The 13,211-nt window shown below is 41.4% G+C and overlaps 1 protein-coding gene across 1 annotated transcript in view; it reads left to right on the forward strand.

Moving 5' to 3' along the window:
- Positions 1–4,979: 4,979 nt before the first annotated feature.
- LOC113139164 (tetratricopeptide repeat protein 28) overlaps positions 4,980–13,211 on the forward strand; it is a 150,789-nt gene continuing 142,557 nt past the window's right edge. Inside the window, exons 1-2 of the mRNA XM_026322183.1 lie at positions 4,980–5,237; positions 7,433–7,732. Of these exons, the coding sequence (XP_026177968.1) occupies positions 5,208–5,237; positions 7,433–7,732 (330 nt within the window). The 5' untranslated portion in view covers positions 4,980–5,207. The remainder of the gene's footprint in view (positions 5,238–7,432; positions 7,733–13,211) is intronic.

Raw genomic sequence — 13,211 nt, forward strand, 5'->3', positions numbered from 1 at the left:
ACCCAGATGTCCTTATTCCTGACGCCTGCAAGTACAGTGCATATATACCTGCGTCCCTGTGGGCCTGGCAAAGGAAGACCCCTTGCAGACCAATCAGCGTCAGAGCCCTGCCGGTGAGGGTGAGGCAACACCAGGGCGCTTGAAACCCGCTCGATGAATTTCATCCCGTGTGGTGAAACAACTTTTTTCTGGGATGTGTCACAGAAGAATTGCTGGGTTATTCATGCGGTGTGTACAGGTGTGACTGGAAGCAGCAGTAAATAAGAGGAATGATGTCATGTTATTGTAGAAAAACTCTCTTTATTGCATAATCAGTTTAATTACAGCTTAATGTTCTTTTCCTCCGTGTAATAAACGGACTAATAACACGCTTTGCTTTGCGCTTCTCTCGCCCCTAAAGGAACTACACACACACACACACACACACACACACACACACACACACACACACACATGCTGCCATAACCAAAAAAGTCGCTACTATTTTGGTTCCGGTCCCCAACTGCCAAAAGCGAAGAGACGGTTCAAACCTGAATGATCCGGTGTTCACACAGTCATACTGACACACTCTCAGGCTGTAAACAGCCATTCAGCTGAATCTGTATCTGAGACATACTGGTCATAACATGACGCAGTGTGGCCCTGAACTTCTTATCGTATTGTTTTGACTTTCCTTCTCAGAGAAGTGTGGACCAAAGTCAGGTGACTCCTTCATGTCGCAGTGAGTTTGACCCATGCGGTAACAGCAAAGGAGGAAATTACAAATAATAGAAACAATAATAAAACATGTCTCTGTTTGACATTTAAGGTTTATGTAGAAAGGAAACAGTGTGTTTTCATGTTAATATGACAAAAACCCATTAAATAACTTCAAACACTTTGTGCCTCAGACTGTTCACAGCCAATAGGCCTAAAATGTGTCACACTATTGAGGATAATGACAAAGTTGAAAAGATAGTTTTTCTGAATTTTCCACCCTACAGTGTTAGCACCTTATCTTTTATTTATTTTTTATTTTTTTTACAATAAACCACATGTGACAAATTCCAAACCTGCAAGCCACAGGGTTTTTCTCTCAGCTGGCTTTTAGGAGCAATAAGAGACAATGATTCAGGTCCATTATAATGTCCCGTTAGAGGACGTGCCACTGAGCCTGCATGTGCAGTTATCAGTCTGCCTTCCTTTCCATCTCCTCCCACTTTGGATTTAGCCAGCTGAAGACTGGTGTTAAAATCGTAGTCTTTTTTCCCTCCGCTTCTCCTTCACCACTTTTCAGCATGTATGACATGATTGTCAACATTGTGCAGTCAGCCTGTCTCATGGTTCCATCAGTGGGTCTCTGGTCTCTGTCTCTCAGACGAACTCCCTGAGGGCTCATGAGCTCATCAGTGGGCGATGGGGGAGTAAGGCCACTGTTGCTGTTATGAGTCTCACTTAAACAAACCAAATAGTTTGGCACAGACGCCTGTGATCATGAAGCAGTTTTTCTCCATTCTGTGGACAAACCGGGCTTCAGTTCTTTGAAATAAGCCTTCGATGGTTGTTGTAACAGCGGGGCAAGTAGGAGTAGCAGCTTCTGTTTGGGGTATTTCCAGTGGTCAACTGCCTCTGTTGGGGCTGTCAAGTGGAGCTGGGTTTCTCAGTTATTGGTGTCTTTGTGGCAGAGCCCAGTCTAAGTCTAAATCTTAAACACTGCACAGACACATTGTGGCCCTGCCTCAGATAATTCCTTAGTATAAATTGAGTATTTGGACCCCGTTTATCTACCATGCACTCAGAATTAGGTTTTCTGACAGGTCTGACATTTTCTCCCACTATAGCTTTTTGGCTATTTGAGGCACCTATTTTAGACAATTCTCTAGCCGCTCCTGACATGCCCTTAGTAACCTGTCAGCTATACAGACTTCCTTTTATTCTGACCCAAGGCTCTTCCCAGAACTAACCAATAAATAAGCTGTAAAAATATTAATTTATAATTCTGAAAGTCACTGAAATTTATTGTTTTTCCAGCCCTGATCTTCTCTTCAAACCAGTTATCTATTTTATTGCTGCCCTGCCTCCACTGAGCCAGCTCTTATGGAAATAAGATGCAATATGGGGTTTGCATACACTCTTAATAGGATCATAACCTGTACTACTGACTATTGCACCACTGCTTATTACCATATATGTATATGTATCACTGGAACTGCTAACTGCACACTTGGTACTAATATTGCATGTTCTGCATTGCAGTTATATTTTAATGTACAGTTTTTGGTGTTTTGAAAATATTTATATGTATTTTACTTATTTAGCATATTTTTAATGGCGTCAATAGTGGAGGCAAAGGAAGGATTTCATTGCACAACAGACATGCTTATTGTTTATTGTACATTTATTGTGCATTTGACAATAAATGCTTTGAATTGAATTTGACGTTAAGCAAATTTTGCAAATATTAATTCATAATTCAAATTTCAGCAGTGTCTGCCTCCATCGAACCCCCTCTCTTGCAAAACAAATGTGCCAAGTGTTAGCTTGTAATTCAAATTTCAGCAGCAGAATTAATTAACTCACAAGTCACAGCGGAAAAGCCTTTACCAGAAAAGACATGTCTTGATGGACTGAGCACATTTGGAAAACAAGCAGGGCAGGGGCCCCCAAGGAGCATGGCCTGCCCACCCTTGCCCTAAAGGATTATCACACCATCTGCTGGTGAAGAGCAGCACATACATATTTTTTTTTTCTGTGCAAGAGTTGCATCAGTCTGCCTCATTTCCTGGTGTTACTAGACAGTATGCCTATGGTTACAAAATCTCTGCAAATGATTATTGCAGCCTCAGTCTTCAGGGACAGAAAGAATCACTTCTTAAATTACAGGCTATTTAAAGGCTGCAATTAATTATGGAAAACGTTACAGAAAAAAAAACAAGAATTATTTAATCCATTTTGTGTATAGCAGACACAACAGGTTATGATGTGACATGCAAATGTGTCATACAGTAATTTCAACAATTACAAAAACAACTAAACATAATAGATTTAAAATGTAAACAGCAGATTCCTATGAGTTTACAGTTAGTTATCTGAAGTGCATCAAACTAAATGTTTAATTTAAGTGTACCAGGAATCCATACTAATTAGCAAGCAAACACAATAATAGGGCCCTGAAACCAGTAAACCTAAATGGACAGCGTCCATCCATCCATCCATCCATCCATCCATCCATCCATCCATCCATCCATCCATCCATCCATCCATCCATCCATTATCTATACCCGCTTATTCCTTAACCAGGGTCACAGGGATCTGCTGGAGCCTATCCCAGCTCTCTTTGGGTGAAAGGCAGGGGTCCACCCTGGACAGGTCACCAGTCCATCACAGGGCCACATAGAGACAAACAACCTCACACACTCACACTCACTCCTATGGGCAATTTAGAGTCACCAATCAACCTGACATACATGTTTTTGGACTGTGGGAGGAAACCAGAGTACCTGGAAAAAACCCACACAAGCACAGGGAGAACATGCCTCTGACGGGTTGTGAACCCACAACCTTCTTGCTGTGAGACAACAGTGCTGACCACTAAGACACCATGAGTTTGTCTGCATGTTAATTCAATTTCTAGTTAGGTTAATTATTTTAAGCTACAATGCGGCTCTACCTATACTATATCCAGGATGGAGTGAGACCGTGATAGGTGTATTACTTGAAACCCCTAAACTGTATCTGTGCACATCTTCTGTTTAAATGTATGTATTATGCAGTTTGAGGCCTACCAGCTGTAATAGATCACTGGGGCCACACTGCTTACAGCTACATTATGAATCCTCTTGATGGCAGCTGAATAAGGTAAAAACTGACATTACTGACATACAGCAAAAGCTGCTAAAATTGTTGCAGTAAATATATTTTTAAAGAACTTGCAGAAGAACATTTACACGTCCAGCAAACATGGAGCAAAATTATCATTTTGAGTCGCATTTCAAATTTGAATTCAGGGTCCATTCTTCTTTTGGCTCTCGTTGTTTCACAGATTAGTTTGTACCAACTTTCCTCCTTAACCTACGTGGCCCTGCTCCGCTGTTCACTAGCTGCCCTTACTGTTGACTGGTGGTTGCTGCTGGGCAGATAGTGCATAGTGAGTTTAGAGCTTAGTTAGTTTTAGAGCTTTTAGGGTTTTTTCACTGAAAACTCCTGTGGCTAAAAATAACTTGAGGGTGGAGTTTGTGGGCTGGAAACCAAAACAGTGAGTTAAAAGTCTAAGATGCTCAGAGCTGAGGGGGACCACAGAGTCAGGTGATAATTCATCACCATGGGCGGTAACATGCACATTACACAGTCATTTGATCTGCTCAGCTCCAAGGCATTTGAGATCAAATTCACCCTAAATGATGCTCGAAAACATTATTCCAAGTTACTGCCACATCATTTGAATAGCCCCTATATAAGCTGCTGTTGTTTTTGTTTTGGTGTGATTTGATAAATAAGATACGTATGTAGCTTCTCTTAAACTGGCTGGATTTATTGATTAGTTGTAATATTGGGCTGTGTATTTATCTGCGTGGCAGCTGTGTCAGCTGTTTGTTAACAATAGGTGTTTTTTCCAGCCTTTTGGTGCTCACCTCTGACTGTGAATTACAACTCAGCAGTTTGAAATGAACACCTCTGGATGGTTCAGGTTTCAACAATATGACCCACACAGTCCAGGTAGTGCAGAAACAAGATGCTTGAGAGTGAGGTGTGCCCTCTAAACCCCCCCCCCAGCCCTGCCCTTACAGCCCCTACCACCGCCCGTGGACTAAAACTGTGTTAACATTTGCTTTGAATTTCACTTTATCACTTGTATATGTGACACGTGTGAAAGGCAAACAAAGCTGAGAGTGATACAGGTTCATTTAAGTGAGTCCGGCTCAGACACAGACCTTCATGCCTCAGAAATCCGCTATGGCAACAGGGGAAAAAAGGAAAAGAAAAAAAAAAAAAGGAAAAGATTTGACAACATGGCGCACTTTCCCTGAGAAAAGTTGCTCTTGAACGCCACACTGCTCCGTTTTTTTCCCCTTGCTTGTGGGTTTTATTCGCAGTTTATCGACACTTTGCACTTTATGCCTTAGTTTTTGAACGTGTCTCGCTGCGTGAAGAGTCGATTAAAAAGTCATCGAGGAGTGTGATGGGATGAGAGCGAAAACCCGCTGCACAAACCAAAGCAGTCAGCCAGGATGGAGAAGCAAGCGACTCTGAAAGAAAAGGTAAACATAAAAAAAAATACCCTGCCATGCGAGCTGTAATTTCTTTTAAAACAATTGTTGACATTTTATTGCCCCCTGAATAACACTTTTTACCTCGTGTCCTGGACAGGAAATACCAAATGACCATTCCTGAGAAAACCTCGTAAAAGACCTCTATCGATTTTCCAGTCATGCATGCATGGGGCTGCACGGTGGATGTGTGGGCTCTCCTGGCGCAGACAATAGCCAGCTTAAATATAATATGAATGTCAATGGGAGATCATACAGATTGCAAAACAGGCTGTAAATCCAAAGTACAGTCATTTGGTGAATGATCAGAGGAGCCTGCGCTGCCAGATTCCTACAGCAGCAATAGGTTAGTGTGTGTTGTAGTGAGCAAACTCTCCAAAAACAAACAAACAAACAAAGAACTATATATGGCATAATAATGGAACTATATAAATATAAATATATATTTGCAGTCCGGAGTGTATGTGTGTTTGGAGAGGCGAGTTAATGTCTTTCTCTCTGTGATTAAACTGGTATACTGTGTCCTCTGTAGTGGTCTAGACTCATTATCTGGCACTCTCCACCCTTCCTGCCCAGTGCTGCCCACATACATATGGTTGGCAGCACTGTTGTGACAGCTGAGACAACACAGAGCGGACCTTCCTGTTAAATCATTGTGATTAGTTCCTCTGATTCTCCTGTGGCCCCTGCTCGTCGGCCGAGCTCGGCCATGGTGGAGCGTTAGTTTGTAGGGAAAGGCTGCTTGCTGTCTGGGCCTGGATGCTCCAGTCTTTCTTTGGGAGCTGTGGATGTCAGTATGCATGACAGCCCTGTCAGGTGTGGCGTGTAGGCTGAGCCTGTTTTGTGTGTTTCTGAGAGGTTGGTAGCCTCCTGCACTCGGAACAGCAAATCCACCAGTACATATTTAATTTAAAACCTTTTTTTCCGAGATCTCAGAGGTTTAGCTTATCTGTTGGAGGTGTTGCAGCACTATTGAACTGCACCATTGTGCAGCTGTTGAGCTGTCTGTCAAAGATATCATACAGAGAAGAAGAAGAAAAGCTGCGAAAGATAAAGGTCAGGGGTTGCAAGAAAGTAACTGACTGGTACGGCATTGTAACTTCATGTTGAATCATTTAGATGCCCAAAGCTCTCGTGTCTGCTCCTTCTACTCCCTGGGCCTCTGGAAGTAATTACCAAGCCTGCCCTATCCCAGAATTCAGTCTGAGGAGGTGTGGTGAGAAAGAGGTATAATGGAAGCTGGCCCAGAAACATGCAACCTGAGATGAATTTCATGACTCAGTAATACCCAGCTGACCCTCCCTGTTAATCAATCAGGCTTTATTGGTTGCTTGTAGTTGCAGGATAACTGGAGTCAATATGTGAATCTGTGTTCAGATGCTTTTCCTGCCAGTTAGTTCAGGAGTGCAACAAGTTGAATATGAATGGGACTCATAATAGACTCAATCTTACATTTATGCAGATGGCCTCGCTCTAACGCAGGTATTATCTTGTTGTGGTGGGAGATTTGTCAAAGCAGCGAAGTATAATTTACACTATTGTTCTGTATCTAAACCTCTGCATTAAAGAATAATGAGCGAATGTCTGTGAACGTCAGAATAGATAGAAGCTTTATTTTGAACACAATGTGCTAAAGACCTGCTCTGTTTTAAATCTGCCCTTCTCACACAAAGGTTTGTTAAAAGAGACAAAACGTTGTAGTGAGTCAGCATAACTTGGATTATTTCTTTGATGTGTGCAGGATATACCTCAAAAGATAAAGTCATCACTCCTTCATGTAATATTTTACAGTTTGCAGTGAACCTTAAATGGTGTGTTTCAATATCTGAGTATTGAGTGATTCATTATTTTGGTCAACTTAAAATAACCTTCAGTCCATTTACACCAGACCAAATCCTTCCTGTTTTTCATAGATATTCTTTGCAGCAGACATTTGGATGATCATAACAGGAAAATCACAGGTGGAACAAAAACATGGCTCTGTTACTTCAGTGTCACGGACTGTACCACTGTGGTAGCACGCACAGTACCAGGGTCCTGCAGCTGACCAAATGAAATGGACTTCAGCCAGCCTAATGATAATAATTTTAGTTACTAGACATGTTCCAACCCTGTTTGTTATTGAGTGCCTTAGTCCTGTCCATGAAGTGATGACTGATTATTGCTCTGTCGTTCTGTTTCTCCAGTTTTCAATCTTCGGTTCTCAGACAGTGGGCAGACCAATCCGATGTGTTTCAGGGGACGACGGAACTAGGTGTGGTCTCAGCAAAGCAGAGTTCATGGAGAAGGTGCAGCAGAGCAATGAGGCGTGTCAGCGCGGTGACTTTCAGGCGGCCATTCGTTTGTACACTGATGCCCTGCAAGCTGACCCACAGAACTGCATCCTCTATAGCAACCGCTCAGCAGCTCTTCTCAAACTGGGACAGCACCAGGCAGCTCTGGATGATGCCGAAAAGGCTTGTGAGCTTAATCCCAAATGGCCCAAGGTAAGTCAAGGTTTTATGCAAGGGAAGGGAAGAATCCTGACTTTTTCCCTTTTTGAAGTAGGAATAATAGACTTTTCTCAGTTGCACCAACAAAGAATTGTAAATCTCAAACATAAAATCTAATTTGGGAGCTCTGATGTTCATATTACTGCCATTTATTGGGGCTTAGCAACATTGATTGCGAACATGCTGCGTTAGTGTAAAATGTTATGCTGAAAATAGTGATATTTTGGCAGTATAATAGAAATCATAATACAGTAGGTCTTAAGGTAGTTCTGCAGTTGTTCATCTATTCTAAATTATTTTGCACCATTGTTTGTTTCCAAGTGTTTCAGATTCCTTGCACATCTTCACTCCTCTGTTGCATTCTCGTGGCTACTGATCAATACGAAGTTTTCATGGGTCTTGTCTTTGATCTTGTCCAGGCCGTGTGGACTAACCTGCAATAGATTTCACATTACTCAGCCGCAGAGATCACTAGGAGACCAATTCCTCTCAGTGATAGAAATGCATTGATTTCATGATTTAGCATGGCGGGATTCTTTTGTCTTTGGAGAGAGAGATTGATGATTATGTGGTAGAGTGGTATTGATGATCATTTGTCGTTACCAATGGATACATCAGTGGCCACCTCTTTGATGTCAGGTAGTGATACTCAGGTAGGTTTCTCCCTCTGTCAAAAGGTGGTCGAGTTGAGAACTGAAGGATAATGTTTTGTGCTTGCTGCGTTGTCTCATAGTATATAATGATGACAGTAGTCTCCCCTCCCTGTTGTCACATTCCCCTCTTTAGCATCTGAAGGTTAACGTAGGGTACATCCTCTTTATTTGGAAGAGATTTCATAACCCTTGAAGCCAATGAGGCCAAACCTTAAAATGAAGTTCACTGTTTAAATCATTCTCCCTTTTTATATGCTATACAAGTACAATAAAGACTTTGTGGTCTGACTGGGGGATGGTTGGCTTAATCTAGGTAGTGAATCGCTGCTTTTTCTTGGATTTACAACCTGACAGTTCTGACTCTCATGCTGAAGTTTATGTTAATGGACTCGGTGTATAGCCTGACCCTTGTGTTTTATTTGGTAACATGAGACAAAGGGATTAATACGTCTGTGGTACTGACAAGTGTACAGAGAGTTACATGCCCCTTTTTAAATTTGAGTTTCTTATATCATCACTAGGGGTCAGTCTTGTCAAACTGGAAGGACGTTTCAAGCATTTTGTCTATGCATCACAAAAAGGTATTGAAGCTGTTTCATTTCCAAGATTTTTTTTTTTCACTCAGCAGGTTCAAGGAAAATGTAATAGTCATCATGTGTGGCTTTTATTTTTATTGTAGAAATGTACTTAAATGTGTATCAAAACAGTCACAATGCAGAATTATATGGGATGTGGGTTTTCTTCTTGGCAAATGTAAAGGTGGCTGCCAAGGTCACAACTAATCCATCCCACAGTTTTTTTCTCTGATATGGCAGGGGAAAAAAAAATCACATTTATCCCAAACCAATCTCTGGTTTTCTAATCAGAGATCAATAATTTCATATTTTCATATCCGCTTTGTATAGTGAATGGTGAATGAATATTACATGTATTACACTTCCTGTATTCAGTCAGTGCAGCCTTAAAGAATAAATTAGTTATCGCGGTCTTGACACTTATGGCGTTGGCCTCGGAGTGAGAAAGGTTTGGTGTTGTACCGTCCATCTGCTACGCCTGGATGTTTGATGACGGAACAGAGATTAAATCACAGAAGTGTTCTGGCATTCAGATCCTGTATGAGTACATAATATCATCAATCATACCTCCCTGTGATTGCACTTCTGGATTGGCCCGTCAAACACTGACAGGCTTGGTTTTGCTGCCCCAAGCACCAGCGAGCAGCCCACCCTCCTGAAGCCCACAGCGAGCCTGTGAAGGAGCCCCCTGTCTAATCTGTCAGCTTTGCCTGCTGTAAGTGCCAGAAAACACATTCTGAAAGAAGAAAGAAAATGTGTGGTTTAATGACCCAAGACAGCTTTAGGCCCTTTGTACCTCACCCTCTTACTGAATATAAAACGCTTAAATGAGAACAAAATAAGGTGTCATTTCATAGACCAGGGGTGCACACTTGTGTGTGTCTGTTCACATTTTGTCCCCGTGACCCTGTGTGGGAGAGAAACCGGGAGAAAATGTGCGGCACATAATCGAACGTTTTTTTTTTTTCCTTTGCATGATTAAATTTCAAATACAAAATGATGGATACTGTAGGAAATTCTTAAACTTTAGCTAATGTATTTTAAAGCCATAGGTGCGTGCCATTTATGTAAGATGGAAAACATTACAGCATCTATTTCCACTGAGTATTTTGTGATGCTGCGTTGCCCCGCAAGTACCTTTTAGGTGTACACGTGTGACAGAGCACAGTACCTTTTCTAAATGAATTCCTGTCTGTTCTGCTACTCCATCTGGTTCCTCCCTCTCAACATGACTATTCCAGTGACATGCTCAACAAACAGCCCTTTCTGCCATCACTCCCATTCTCCTGGCTGACAGGAGTGCTCCCAGGGAACCAAAAGACAACTGGCACTGCAGCGACAAGGGAAACATCTCTGTCATTTGCATGTCTTCTGATTATAGGTTATGATGGTGCCTGTCAGGGGTATTCTGTCTCCTCGAGTGTTTATTGCCAAAGTTGCCGCTGACACAGACTCATAATGACGGTTAAACCCCTCAAACCCTGTTCCCTTAGATGAGGCTGTAATACATTTTTTTGGTGCAAGCAATTTGTGTACGTTTTTCTTTTTCATCAACATACACATGTCCATTTACATCCCAGAGGAGGGTTTTGGGGACAATGAGTGTTTGCACTGTAAAAGGTCATGGTGTGTGGAGTGTTGAAAAGCGACTTTAATTACAGCAGCACCATATTGAGTAACTGTGCAAGTGGATGCTGAAGCATAAAGCATAAACCGTCTTTTTCCTGCAGTGCTGGGTGATGGCACTGGCTTTTGCTTTGCTATTGTACATGAAACGGAACAAAAAAAAAAGAATTGTCTGTGATTTGAAGACCCCAGCCTTTGCCACTCTCAGTGGTGCTCTGCTTATTTGGATGAAAACCACTGGGGTGTATTGCTCCCCCGTTACTGTGACAGTCAGTTAAACCAGCTTTCATCTGATCTCACAGTGTGTAAAGAATAAAGAACCTGGGTTTTGATCTGACGTGGAGAGTGCTTATAGTAGCTCTTGCAACTTTTCTTCTTGCTGTCATTCGCACCATCTGAACTATTTATCTAATAAAATCTTTTTATTTTGATATAGACTAAATAATGCACAAAGCTTCACAGTGAAGCCACAATAAGTTGGCTAAAACATATGTTTTTCTAAAGCAGAGAAGACATGCAGTATGACAGGTGGCCTAATACTTTGAATGCAGTATATTAGCACTGATCTAAACAGTCTTCTGTCTTGTTTTAGAGGTTGTGTTTTCATTTTCTCGGACATTGCCTTGCAGAGCTTGAAGCTGCCAGCCATAATGTGGAGTGGCTTTTTAGCCATGCTTACGATATGGCTCTAAGGACGTCAGTCTGGGTGATGTTCTGCCACTTTGCTTCACACTGAATTATCTCAACAACTGTGGGATGGATTGCCATGAAATGTGGTGTAGACATTCATGGTCCCCAGAGGATGAATCTTACTGACTTTGATGACCCCATGTCTTGTCCTGTAGCACCACTGTGAGGTTGTTATTTGCATTTTTGAGTGTAATGGTCCAACAACTATTCAGCAACTATTTCCATGGATTTATGGCACCTTAAAACAAAACGTAACAACTCTGGCATCGCCCTCACTTTTATCTAGCCCCATAGTCAGTCCACCATTTTAAATTAGTCTCATTTGCTGGCATTTGGCCAGCAGCTTGAGCTGTACTTTGTCTTTACTATGATCATGGCAAACATTATACTTGGTTAACATCGCAGCGTTAGGACCACTGAGCCTCACAGCGCTGCTTGCATGGTTGGAGACTCTTGTTAGAGCCAAACATTTAAACAACAAATTAGCTTTCATTTCCTGCCTTCCCTGGTCTGTCCTGTGCAGTTTTAGACTTCACTGACAGAAATTCCCTTTGGAAGTTAAAACCTACTGACTGTTAATAGCTCATATATTTTTTTTAATTGAACAATTATATATAAATAATATAATGTTAGATACATATTTATGATTAGCATAATCTGGAGTGATTTGAAAGCCCTAAATGCAGCTGCCAACAGCCTGCATATCTTCTATATTTATGAATAAATCCTAATGAAATATGAATGTCTCTAGTTACCGGTAGTCATAGATAGATGGCAGAGAGTCATTATAACCTAATGTTGTGCAGAGAAAGTTGCTCACTCGGTAGCTTTCTCAAATCAGATGTATTGCACCTCGCCTTTTCACGCTTGCAAATTATTGGGTTATAATGAAAAATGGGGCATAGGAGGAGGAGCTACAAATGCACATCTTTCACACTTTACTGCCACTTCATGACAGTAATTGTCAGAAGTAAATGCTGATGACTTTCTGAAGTTTTCAGGGAAGCCTCAGCATTTGAAATGTAGTATTAAGGCTGATGTAGGAGAGAAGTTCCACAAAATGTTAAATAAAAATAAATGAGTGAATATTAAAAAAATGGTAAAAACTGAACTGGATTGAGCCAGAGGAAAATAAGTAGACATATTATTACTTATTAAGCTTACTGATAGACTGGCATCTTAAAAGAATCTATTAACTTACCAAAAAGTAAACTCAATTTTTTGTTTTAGACCCAAGTCCTAGTTTTAGACCCTGCCCAGATTGACTATAGCTGGTGTGCATAACAATACAACTGTATATGTATAAAGGGTTAAAGTAACTTTCATTTGATTGAATCGCTTCACCACAGTGAATATGATGAAAACTATGATTTACACAGAAAGTTGGTTCATGCATTCAGTATTTGTTGTCTGTAATCTCAGTGCTTGTTGATCCTGAGCCTGTTGATCTTCTGCACGCCACAGCAGTGTTTTTATGTAAGAGGTTTTACAGATATATACTTATTATGACAATATACATTCCCTACTGTCTCTCTTCATGAAGATATGTGCCTTGGGTTAAAATAAGTTCTTCGTCTGTCCCACTGCTATGCTGCTGTTTTCCACTGTAGCTCCAGCGCTCACCATGGAGAGAGTAGAGTCATGAACCACTAATAAGAGGGTTCCGTTTTGCTTCTACCCAGCCGAGGCTTGAACTAATGAACAAATCAAATGAATGGCATGTAATTATAGGCCAGAGAGAGCGGGACGGACAGAGGGTTGGCGCTAGCGGGCACAAACCTGAAATTATTTGTCTGGAAAATCTGTGAAATGAGCGGGAGCAGCTATATTCTGTATTTTTCCTTTAGAAGGCCCTTGTGCCTATGTAGTTGCTGCACATACACACATGGGTGATGACGGAGGGAAAGTGGCCACACACATACACAAGTC

Source organism: Mastacembelus armatus, chromosome 9, assembly GCF_900324485.2.
Source record: "Mastacembelus armatus chromosome 9, fMasArm1.2, whole genome shotgun sequence".
Lineage (NCBI taxonomy): Eukaryota > Metazoa > Chordata > Actinopteri > Synbranchiformes > Mastacembelidae > Mastacembelus > Mastacembelus armatus.